The 12,867-nt window shown below is 37.7% G+C and overlaps 1 protein-coding gene across 16 annotated transcripts in view; it reads left to right on the forward strand.

Moving 5' to 3' along the window:
* Nucleotides 1-12,867, forward strand: part of TRPM3 (transient receptor potential cation channel subfamily M member 3) — a 482,939-nt gene that overhangs the window by 370,167 nt on the left and 99,905 nt on the right. For all 16 annotated transcript variants that reach the window (XM_036217932.1, XM_036217935.1, XM_036217937.1 and 13 more), the window contains 2 exons: nt 10,758-10,858; nt 12,113-12,247. In XM_036217932.1, the coding sequence (XP_036073825.1) occupies nt 10,758-10,858; nt 12,113-12,247 (236 nt within the window). The remainder of the gene's footprint in view (nt 1-10,757; nt 10,859-12,112; nt 12,248-12,867) is intronic.

Below are 12,867 nucleotides of genomic sequence, written 5' to 3' on the forward strand. Positions count from 1 at the left end.
CACAGAAGTCATTACAGCCTTTATTTACACTCACCACACACCTGCTCTCCAGCAAAGGGCAACCTGACACAGATAAGAATTAAGCCAGGCACCTGCCATCTGGTTGGTGTCTCTTTCAGTTCTCCCAGAGGCCAGTGTGTATTATTCTTACTATCAGGGATAAATGACCTCTTAAGTGCTAGAAAGTCTTCAAAGACTTATATGTGGTAGAAGTATATATCATAATATACTATAGTATACTATAATATAAAGTGTAAACAAAATACTAAAAAGGTACAAATGAAAGAGATTTCAGGTTCCAGGGGAAATTTAATGTGCCTCTACATTTCAAAATGCCAAACCTGGTGAATAAATGGCCTATGGTAATACAAAATAAGTAACAGGCCAATTATTTTTTTCAGAGGAATCTAAAATTAAGAAGAAGATACTTCGTAAAAATCTTATTAATACTGGAAATCGGAGCCTCCAAATAAACAGACTATAAGAACATCCAAACAGAGTTTATTCTGCCCACATAGGTGCACATCATTTTATCCAATTATTAACTTCCTTAAAGTATATTTTGCAAACTGTATCTTTTGAACTGTATCATACTTTAGAAGCTTTTATAAATACCTAATTAAGAATGGGAAATACTTTTGTAGGGAATCTCTTTATAAAATATATATCAACTAAGCCGCTCTTTTGCAAGTATTTATATTTACAGCATGACTGTTTAAAATAGAGAGCTCCTATTTAGGGCTATCAGGGAGGGGTAGCAATACATATGGAATGATTGAGACATGAATGAGGCTGGCAGGATAGAGTGGATGGAGCCCAGTATAGAACCAATCTTGGCTGTTCCAAAGGAAATGAAGAACACTGAATTCATTGTGAGTAACTTCAGAAACTGATGTAAACTATTAGTTAGCTTTTGAAGGACTCCAGCCATCCAAACAGAGACTCAGTAGTAGAACCTGAAGGAGGACTCAGGAGAGGAAAACAACTCAGAGAGGAAGAAAGACAGACACAGAGAGGTTTTACTTTTCTTTGAGGGTAGAAACTTTGGTCCAATCTTGTTTCCCCAGTGCCTACAACAAAGACTGACAAAGAATTGGAGTTTAATAAAAATATGTTGAGTAAATGAAACCATCTGGAGATCCAGCTCTGTTCCCTAAGGCTTTCCCTAGTCCCCTTCTCAACACCAGGGGCAGTAAAAGGAAGGCATCAAGATATCAGTGGGGTGGAGGTGTAGCCAAAAGATACAAACTTCTAGTTTTAAGTAAGTCCTGGGAGTGTAATCTACGGCATTATTACTGTGATTAATAATACTGTATTGTATATCCGAAGGTTGCTAACTCAGTAGATCTTAAAAGTTCTCTTTATAAAAAAAAATTGTAATTATGTGTGAATTAACTTATTGTGGCAATCATTTCGCAATGTATACATATATCAAACCATTATGTTGTACACCTAAAACTAATACAATGTTATATGTCAATTATATCTCAATAAAACTGGATCAATAAATAAATCTCCAAACCCAAATGGCTTGACTGACAAAAAAATAAATAAATAAAAAGAATCAAAGGAGTATATATGTGAATTTTAGGTAGCATTTTACAATTTTACCAATTTTGGCCCTAATCATATGACGTTCTGGCTTCCTTCACTAATGCATTGTGGGTTATTTTTTATAGAAAACACAGAAGCCTGTTTGCCCACTTCCCTTTGTTTGTGGGTATCATGAGCTCAATAAAATCTTCTAAATTTCTATGAATCAAAAAAAAAAGGAGAAATCAGCTATGAAACCAGACTACCTGGGTTCGAAACTCGTCTCTGGCACTTCGTAGCTACTTCACCTTGGACAAATTTCTATGCTTCATTTTCCTCAAATGTAAAATCGGAACAATGGTGTTTCATAGTTTGTTCTGAGAATTCAATACGTTAACACTTAGAAACAGTGCCTGACACAAAGTAAGCATGAAAGAAATATTGGTTATTATTACCTTTCTTATTTACTAAAGATAAACCAAGAAGAAGAAAAAAAACCCATCTTCCTGCAAAGGGCTCTTTCACTCAGCTGCCTGTTTTGTCTCTTACATACCAAATCTGAATTTCTTCAGCTAAAGTTAATCTGATTTTTCATGATTCCTTTTAACTCTCTCCTGGGTGTTCACAAAAGTTATTTTTACCAAAAGAAATAGTTGTTATTCAGGGCAAGAAAATAGAACAAAGAATAAATTATACACAGATCTTATTTACTTTTTATGTGTGTTTCAAGTCTCTAATTTGGTTTTTCTCGATGTAATAGCTCACCAACTAGACAGTATCTCTGCTCTGGGGGAATATCAAAGGGTAACCTAGCAGCCCAAGTCATAGGACAGTCAACCAAAGTCATATTTCAGCTAGTTTTTCCACCTTCCTGGTTTTCATACTCTCAGCAGATAGTATCCTTTCCTACTTAACTTATAATGTTTAGACTCACCCAAGTTCCCATCCTATTATTCTCTACCACTCATGAATATTAGTTTCTTCATTCAGCTTTTTTGCTTTTTCTCTTCATTCTGAAGACTTCTCTTTGCTAAAACCAATGACCCCTGGCCTCCATTCTCCAGGATCTCATACATCATGTGGTTCCTCTCTCCTTTTACATTTGCAATTGTCTCTCTCTCCAGTGGCTCTTTGCCTTCTGCTATAAACATGTTCACAGTCCCTGTCACCTAAGAAGAACCTGACTCCTCTCCACAAAGCCCCTCAATGTAGCATCTTCCTTTTCTCCTCTTAACCACCAAACTGAATGTTAGTCTGCCTTTCTACCAGCATTTTTCAACCTCTACACACCCTAAATTCTTGACTTACTCCCTTTTCAAATTCTTACATTTCAGATTCTGGTCCACCCAGTTTTTTCACACAGCTTTCACTACTCCTGGTGACTCCTAAAACATAGTCCTCTAACTCGAATGGTAATCTTCCTGAACGCTTAGCAACTGTTGATAGTGTCAACTTTATCCACTTCTAACAGCAGCTCCTTCTTACCTTGAGGGAAGGCTCCAGTCTAAAGCCTGGTTCTATGAGTTACTCCAGCTGTGTGAGTCTATTTTCCAATCTACAAAGGAGGGATTAAGATATTCACTATTCAGTTTTTGTGAGCATTAAATGGGGTAATGCTTGTAAAATTCCTAGCCTGTAATTGGCTGTCAATGTATGACGGTCATTATATTTAATCTTTCCTTGGTGTCAGAGACACTGAGTATTCTGCCTTTCTAATCATGCCTTTGTCTCCTTCGTTAAACCTTCTTACTTCTTCACTCTGCCTTCTGTCAAACTTAGTACTGTGGCTTTAAATATCACATCTACATGAATAACCTCCAGATTTAACTCTAATCCTAGCTTCCCTCCCTGCTCTCTTTCCTAATTGCTTACCAGACAGCTCTCCTGAGTGTCAATAGGCACCTCAAATTCACTCAAATTAATTGTCTTAAAAATAAATACATAAAAATAAAGACAAATGGTATTTCCATGAAAAGCTGATTCGTACCTGATTTCTCCATTTATATTCATCTAGCCACCATTCTTGCAGTTATCTAGGCTCAAAGCCTCTACCAAATTATTCCTCCCTTTGTTCAATCAAATTCTTACTAATCCAGGCATTTTTGCCACTATGATATGTATCATGTCTATCTCTTCTTTTCTCTTTTTGCTCAGCACTGTTAGGCCTTCAACAATTTAGACCTGACTTACTGCAATGACCTCTGAAGGGATGTTCCTGTTTCTTATTGAGCATGTTCCTGTCCATCCTTGGTACATCAATATTGCTAATGCAAACCTCTGATCAAAAACACTATTCTACCTACAAAATCCTTCAGGATTTCCAGTATAGACATGGCTACATAACTCATCATTTCCTTATTCTCCTCGAAAGCTTTAAAAGCCATTAATGAAAAGGGAAGAAAAAAAAAAAAAAGCAAACTCAATTGTTTGATAAAACTAGGCAATGTTAAAAAAATATTTGTATGTGCAGTTGATGTGTGGGAAGAAAGGGTGAAAGCTGAGATGAGAAAAGCCAGCAGTGGCAATCCTTTAAAAAGCACTAATAAAAATGTAATTCCTAGATGTGAGGAATATCCCAAGGGGCAAAGTCTCTCTTTGTCTGGAACAGCATATGCAAGAATGAGAGTGAGTTGGATAGTGGCAGGAGATTCTGCTGATTCTGACTTAGTACATAGAATAGAGAAGGTGGGCTACATGTAGAATTATGCACATAAGCCATTTTTGCAGGAGGGAGTTTGTCTTTGTGGTAGCTGAGGAGAAAGCCTTCCAGTTGTGAATAAAAACTAGCTGGAATGATACCCTGGGCCCATTATAACCTCACTCACTAAATGATGAATAATTAAAAAGGGGTTAGCATATAGATATATTATAGGAAAAAAAGAGCAAATTGTATTCACAGAATAATACTCTATATAAAAATGTCTCCTGTGAACTGATGAACATTATGAATAAATATTTTACCATGAAATTTAAACATTTTAAATCTCAGTGAAGCACTTCACCATGAAAGAAATATTTCAAAGTTGGAATACTAAAATTCAAGAGCAGAATAGGTGAGGTAGCAAGAGGCAATAAAATGGGAGTAGCACTGAAGAATGAAGTAGAGAGGAAAAAAATAAAATCATCACAGGATTGCAGAAGAAATAAGAAATGGTGCAAGATCAAATATATATTGTGGAAAACCCAGTGAGTGCAGGATGCAAAGGATAGAGAGGAGGAAAGTGAACAAAAATGAAATGAAAATAAAGAGTTAATTGGCAGTAAAGAGAAATTATAGAAGACATAAAATGAAGACCCAACATAAGCACAATTGGTGTCTCCAAAGAACAAAACCAAAATAATGAATCAGAACAAATATCTTAAAATATAATTACATAATTATAAAATGTAATTTAAGATTTTTTTATTAAAAAAGATTTTTAAACTTTGATCCAGATATTGAAAGGGCCACTTTATCCTGGAAAAACTGATTCAAATCCTCAACACCCAGACATATCCTAGTAAAGTTATTGACCTTTAAAGAGAAAAACTAAAGAAAATGAAGAATATTTTTGAATATCAGACAAAATAGTCAAGTCTCTTATGAGGTGGAAAATGAAGCTGGCCTCAGACCTTCTCACTGTAATAATAGTTAATGCTGGGAGACGAAAGAGCAAAGGATGGTATATTGACCCATTGTCATTCAACTATAAAGACAACTGAATAAAAACAGCTAGAACATTCTAGAACTCTGGCAATATTCTTCCCATAAGTAACTCTTGAAAAAACTACTAGAGAATAATTCACTCTCCCAAACAAGAGATGCTTGGTACGCTCTAGCAAAACCACTAATTATGAGCATTGGTACTAGAATCTAACAAAACTAAAATAAAAACAAAAATGGGACTTTGAGTAACAGAAAGGAATATAAATATTATTCTCCACAATAAGGCAGAAATAATGTAACAATAGTATTTTTAGTAGCTCTACATTAGTTTTTTTATTGCTACTGTACCAAATTACCACAAACTTAGTGGCTTAAATTTGATTCTCTTAGAATTCTGGAGGCTGAAAGCCTAAAATTAAGGTGTCAATAGAGTTATTCCTACTGGAGGCTCCAGAGGAGCCTTTTCAGCTTCCAGAGACTGCCTGCATTCCTTGACTTGTGGTTTTTCCCTTGCATCGGTCTAATCTGTTCTTTCGTCTTCACATGTCCTACTACTACTTTGATCCCCCTGTCGCTGCACTAGGTCTTCCATGTAATCCAGGATAATCTCTTTTTCTCAAAATCCTAAATTTAATCACATCCACGAAGCAACATCTTCACTGGTTCTTAGGATCAGGATGTGGACATCTTTGAGGGGCAGAGGCATCACTCGGGCTGCCACGAACTCCACTTGTTTAAATCACCACCATCCTTCCCCACTCAGTCAAATTCTACTTCCTCAAAGTTGCTGTGGCCCAGCTGACAAGGATGTGCTCTGGGCTTATTTGTACACCTTTTATGGCACTTACCACTTTGTTCTTTGATATAGTGATTTGGCTATTCATCATATCTCTCCCTCTATTTTACCCACCTCCATCCCATGACATTACAAGTTCACTGAGGGAGGAGGTTGCAGATGTGTTTCTATCCCATACCCTACGAACAGTACTCACTGATTCCATCAAAGACTTCTTAATTGCCAATTCCAGTGCACACTTCTAGGTTCATTTATTCATTGAACAACTAGTTATTGCACACCTATTATGTGCTAAGCACTGTTTTAGGCTCTGAGAACAAACAGTGAATAAAGTAGACTAAATGCCTGGCATCTTAAGACTGACATTCTGCAGAACGAAATAAATAATAAACAAATAGATACATAAGCTGGAGCCCAGTAATGCAGAGAGTTGTAAAGAAAGAAGACCAGTCTTTCTTACTTTCCCTCTTTTCAGTTTTTGTCCTATTGAGCACCTCCCTCTTTTTGGAATTCTTTCTTTCCATCATTTAGGGCACTATCATCTCTGGGTTCTCTTCCTGCCTCTGACTTATTTTTTTTGTGATTTTTTTCCCCTAAAGATTTAGTTCACTTTCATATATTTTTAAATATTGGTGTTATGCAGTTACCCATCTTCTGCCCGCTTCTTATCACCTTATGCTAACATTTCCCAAATCTCTATCTCCATGTCCAAACCCATCCCACCCCAGACCTCAATATCCAAGGGCCTCTGGTCATTCTCACCTGGATATACCACGGATATTTTAAGCTCAACATATTCAAGAATGAAATTTTGCTGCCCTCAGTAGCTTGTTTTCATCTCGCATTGCCAATCTTGGTTGGTCATTATGTACCCAGGCTCCCAAGCTAGAAAGTCAGAGATTACTTTTGACTTCTCTTTCTCTCTTGCTCCCCACTTTAAATCAATCACCCAAGGCTATTGATTTTGTTTTCTAAATATCCCTCCATTCAAGCTGTTCCTCAAGGTCCTCATTATCCCTTTCTTGAACATTGCAAAACTTTCCTAACTGCTCCTCCTCCAATGCTCTTCTAATCCATTCTTTATACTGCTGCCAGTGTGATTTTTCTAAGACGTGACTATGACTACATTGTTTCTGAGACAGAATCCTCCATTGGTTTCCCCATGCCTTCAGGATAAAGGGAAACTATTCCACATCATTTGTAAATTTTTCTATTAAAGCTTCATCTTTCTCCGCTTCATCTAACAAGCATTAAATCTTTAATGTCTTCCCATGAATTTCTCAAATTCACTGGGCTATTTAACTCCTCCAATATTTGCATTCACTGTTTCCTTTCCTAGACTACCTTTCTTGATCTCGATTGTCTAGTGAACTAATCTGTTAAAACCATGTGTGGTCATTATTTATGCATGTAAATCTTCCCTGACCTCTTGCAGAAAGAGGAAATAATGAAACTACATTGTTATGTCTTACACCTACTTGTATTCATTCCCACAGCAGGGCCTTTGCACTTGATATTTCCTCTTCCTGGAATGCTTTTCCCTCAATTCTTCACATGAGGGCTTCTTCTAATGTTTCAGGTCTCAGTTCAAATGTTACTCTCAGGAAGGCCTACTGTCCACTCATTCTAACAGAGCACTCCACCACCACCCTGGTCATTATCAGTATTACCCTTAGACTGGTGCTTTAAAGAGCCTTCTCCATGCCCACCTGATATCTAGCACCAGCCAGGGCTGCAGAGCTCTATGGGTAAGGTGCCCTGAGTCCAAACCAAGACCTGCAAGGACCCCAGACACATTTCAATACTTAGGTCATTTTCCAACCATCTATATCCCACATGGGGTCCACCAGATGCCCCAAATAACTCCCAGATTTGTGTTAATGAGGTTAACCAATGGTTCAATGTCCAGCCCTGGTTTCAGGAAAGTAGACTGGCTAACAAATCACTCCAGCTGACTGGCACAATACTTCAGTCATGGGATCATGCAATATTGAGTAGCCAGATTGGTGCTGCCACATTGATTTAGAGTGACTCAAATTGTAGATATAGATACAGGTTCCACATATCCTAGGAATGACGCTGCTCCTTTATAGCACTTAACACAATTTGAAAGTGCGCTGCTTTTTAGTTTGTTTATTTGTTTATTTTCTGAATACTACTCTTCTTCTAATAGAAGTAATAAGCTCCAAAAAAAAGGAGTGCCCTTAGCTATCTTGTTCACCACTAGATAGTCAATGACAAAACAGTTCCTGCCACAGAAGTTATTCAATAAATTTCTGTTGAGCAGATAAATGCGTGATTGCAGGAAATGGTGTATTTAATTATAGACCTCTTTCCTCCTCTAGAATGTAAACTCTCAAGACAAAGAATTCTGTCTTATTCACCTTGGTACTCATACTGGCATCATGCCTGCCACATGAGAAGGCATGAAACCAATATCTTTGCATGTAGAAATAAATGAATGAATAAACAGATGAGTAAGGGAATTCATGAACATGTATGATCTAGACTTAGGGTTCTTAACCTTGCCTTCATGATTATAATATGAAAATAAGTTTAAGAAACTCTAGTTCCTAAAAGCATTTAGGGAGCTTTTGAAAACTACAATGCCCAGGACCAATTAAACCAGAATCTCAGGATGCATACTAGGCATGAGTATTTCTTAAGCTCTCCAGGCAATTCCAGTGTACAACTACAGCTGAAAATTGGGTGACCAGTCATCTGGCTTTGTGCAAGACTGAGGGATCTCCTAAGAAGCAGAAATTTCCATGTTTACACTGTGACTATAACACTGTGATTGTCCTAGTTGAGAACCACTGATCTAAGCTGTCACCCAGGACCATTCTTGAGAGATGGATTTTCAATTTCTAAAAAGTCAAGACTCATTGGCTTTATGCTTTCTTTTGACACTTAGCTAATTAATTACATTCAGGTAGTTGACATTGATCTCAATGACTGCTTCCTACTAGGTGTTTTTCTTGTTCGGGTTTGTGTTGCTGCTTTTGACTTGGGAGAGATACCAACTTGTGGCATATGAATGACAAAGGAAATAAACCATTACGGCAGGTCAGCAATAACCAATAGAGCAGCTAAGGAAGTATGAAGAGAGGTATGAAGTGCAGCTTCAAGGAGCCTTCACTTTTTTCTTTCAAAATGATAATATATTTTGACACATTCCTGTTTATCACTTGTTTATGCCAGTGTCCCTGGTATGAGATTGCAGTCTCTGTAATATCTAAAAAGATAAGAACTATATTTTTTATGGAAAAATTATTGTGTAAAACAAATTAGTATCCATCATTCCAAACACTGATTAATTTACTCTAAGTATGTGGTTTATACTGAACCCATCAATGTGTGGATACCCAAATCAGCCTCTGTTATCAAAAAGTCAACAAATAGCAAGTGTTGGTGAGGATGTGCTGAAGGGGCACCCTTGTGCACTGTTGGGTTAGTGTAAACTGGTGCAACCACTGTGGAAAATAGTATGGAGTTTCCTCGAAAAATTTTAAAAAGATATAGCATACAACCCAGGGTATTGATTCAAAGAAAGCCAAAACACTAATCTGAAAAGATGTATGGACCCCTATGTTCACTGCAGCATTATTCATGATAGCAAAGATATGAAAGCAACCTAGATGTCCATCAACAGATGAATGGATAAATGTGATATACATACATACATACATACATATATTTATATATACACACACACACACACACACACACACATATTATGCAGCAATACAAAAAGAATGAAATAGTGCCCTTTACAACAGGATGAATGGACCTAGAAGGTATTAAACTAAATGAAATATATCAAGCAAAGAAAGACAAATACCGCATGGTTTACCTTATATGTGGCATCTAAAAAATATATGAACAAACAAACAAAAAACAGAATCATAGATGTAGAGACTAAGGTTGCCAGAAGGGAGGAGGTGGGGGATGGGTGATTAAAATAAAGGGGAATATAGTTGATAATATTTTGATAAGTTTGCATGGTGAAAGATGATTACTAGAATTAATGGGATGATCACATTGTAAGGTATGAAAATGTCAAATCACTGTATCGTACACCCGAAACTAATATAATATTGTATACCAACTATACTTAACCTTAAAAAAAAAAAAAAGACTATCGAGCAGTGGTTCTTGCTGATTTTGTCTCCCTTCACTCCTGGAGGAATTTGGCAATGTCTGGAGACATTTTTATTTTTATTATTCTTTTGATTTTTATTTTTCAATTAGACCTGACATTCAATATTATTTCATATTAGATTCAGGTGTATAGCATAGTGGTTGAACATTTACACAATTTATGAAGTGATTCCCCCAATTAGTCTAGTACCTACTTGGCACTGTACTTGGTTATTACAATGTTGTTGAATATATTCCCTATGCTGTACTTTGCATCCTCATGACTATTTTGTACTTTTCAATCCCTTCACCTTTTTCATCCAGGCCCCCAACCCTTCTTCTATCTAGCAATTACCAGTTTGTTCCCTTTATCTATTGCCATGACTTCTGAAGGAAGTGCTATTGGTATCCAATGTATTAAGTCCAGAAATGCTGCTAAATATTTTACAATTACAGGACAACCCCCAAGATAAAGGATTATCCCGCCCAAAATGCCAATAGTGCCGAGTTTGAGAAACCCTGCTGTACAACTGAGTCTGCTCTTCGGGAAGAGGGGTCTTGAGGAGTGACGGAGTGGGTCTTCTTGGTATGAACTAATTATTGTTTTCTCTCTCCAACTCTCTTCTACTTGTCTACACACAGGAGCTAATGCCTCGGCCCCAGACCAGCTGAGCTTGGCTTTGGCCTGGAACAGAGTCGACATCGCTCGCAGCCAGATCTTTATTTATGGGCAACAGTGGCCGGTAGAGTATACGTTGTCAGCCCTGAAAAGCCCACTTGCTTGGGCAAGGGTATTCGTTTAAGGAGCCTCCTAGACCAGCTTCGGAAACCTCTGCCTTTTCTTTAGAATGGAAACGATTTAGGAAACTACTGCCACCTGGTGGAACATACGAACAAGCACAACTCAAAACGTTCCAAACATTTCCATCTGCCTGAGTGGCCCTTGATAGCAATTTTCAGCAGCAGATGATGCCATTTCTTTGAAATGTCTGAAAAATATATGTATAAGACAAAGTTGTATTAATTAAAACTAAGTAAGGATTTGAATTAGCAGTTTGTTTCTGGTTGTCTTTGAGGATGCTGCTTGCAAGTGGTGGCGCCCCGTGCTGGGGTCTGCCTGCGTCTCACCTCAGCGTACAGAATTAGCAGGCTTCCCCATGCAGGTGCCATCTGGTCTTGGCCGCTGAACGCAGGTCCTCCCTATCCCTGAGAACAATACAGAGGGGACCAAAGCTTTTATATAACTGTTCCTGGTTTGTTTCTCTAAATTGACACTACCAAAAATAAAAATTTGGAACATTAGCCACCAGGAAATGTACGCATGTATCCCCAGGAGGCAGTCAGCAGCCTGAGATTTGCTTTCTGTGCCTGGAGTTACTGAACGATCACACCCTCGTGCGTAGGGTTTTTTTCTTAACCCTTCCTTTCCCCAGAGAGCCCCTGTCTTCATTTAGTGCCATCAGTAAATTCCAAGTGTAGGAAGATTTATCAAGGGGTCTGAACACTGGAAGATTTTTGTGAAAGGGATTAAATAAAACTCTAGCAAACAGACCAAGGGACCTAAATGGTTGCTGGTTCTCCATGTAAAAATGGATGAGACGAAGGCAAGGAATATCACTAAACTAAAAACAGAGAAAAGCCTACTTCCTGGTTTGTCTACTAAGGTCCTTCTCAACCCAGCCAAGTTCTAATTCAGAATCTAAGGAAGCTAAAAACAAGTACAGCAAAGTCCCCAGTTAGCACTTCACTGGTATTGCAGAAGTTTGATCAGAGAGTTGGGACAGGAAAAGCCTTGTAAACCCTCGTACCTTTTCGAGATCCAAAACAAAAGAGATTCAAGGAGGAAATAACTTTTGGACCTAGAAGTCCTTGAATTCTATTTGCAAAGACAGACCAGATGTCAAAAAGCTAACACTATTTCTAAACTGTTCAAGTGAAAGCCAAAGAACTGCATTTCTAGATCTGAGGGCAGACTAACTCAGTGACTTGATTTGTAGGTGGGATCTCTGGAGCAAGCCATGTTGGATGCCCTAGTTCTGGACAGAGTGGATTTTGTGAAATTACTCATAGAGAATGGAGTAAGCATGCACCGTTTTCTCACCATCTCCAGACTAGAGGAATTGTACAATACGGTAGGACCAAGCTAAGGCACTTTTTATTTTCTCTATATTTTTTGTTTTACCTTCTCCTGCCTGTGAACCTCCTGCCTCCCCTCAAAATGCATGGATCACTTTTCACAAATGTTCCCTTAGACCTGTGTAGACAACAAATACCAAGTCACTAAGATTCCACTTGTTTTAATTGCTCAGTTGTCCGCATCTAAGGCACAAAGTTATGAGATCACCGAAAGGTAACATCTTCAGATTCTTACACAAAACCTAAGACTCTAGAAACTAGAACACAATTTATTTGTAAGCGTGGAGAGGGTTTGAGGCACTCAGCAGAGGAGGGTTGATTTAACTCCAGTATCAAAAGAGGCCGATTACCTATCCTGCACCATCTTGTACTCCTCACTATAATGGAATAAATTGTAAAATACCTCTCATTTGGAGTTGCCCCAAAATATTTATTGTTGTTTTATGAGGATTTAATTCATTAACTAGAGATAGCAAGGAGTAATCATAAGAAAAACTACTATTTATGAAGCTCTTTGAGAGTATTCAATGAACTAAGTATATTTGCCCTGAGCTGATCCTAAAATCCAGTGAAGTTTAAAATATAGATGCTGCTTTCTCCCCTTTTATAGATGAGA

The sequence above is a fragment of the Rousettus aegyptiacus genome, unplaced genomic scaffold (assembly GCF_014176215.1).
Source record: "Rousettus aegyptiacus isolate mRouAeg1 unplaced genomic scaffold, mRouAeg1.p scaffold_m13_p_3, whole genome shotgun sequence".
In the NCBI taxonomy this organism is placed as follows: Eukaryota; Metazoa; Chordata; class Mammalia; order Chiroptera; family Pteropodidae; genus Rousettus; species Rousettus aegyptiacus.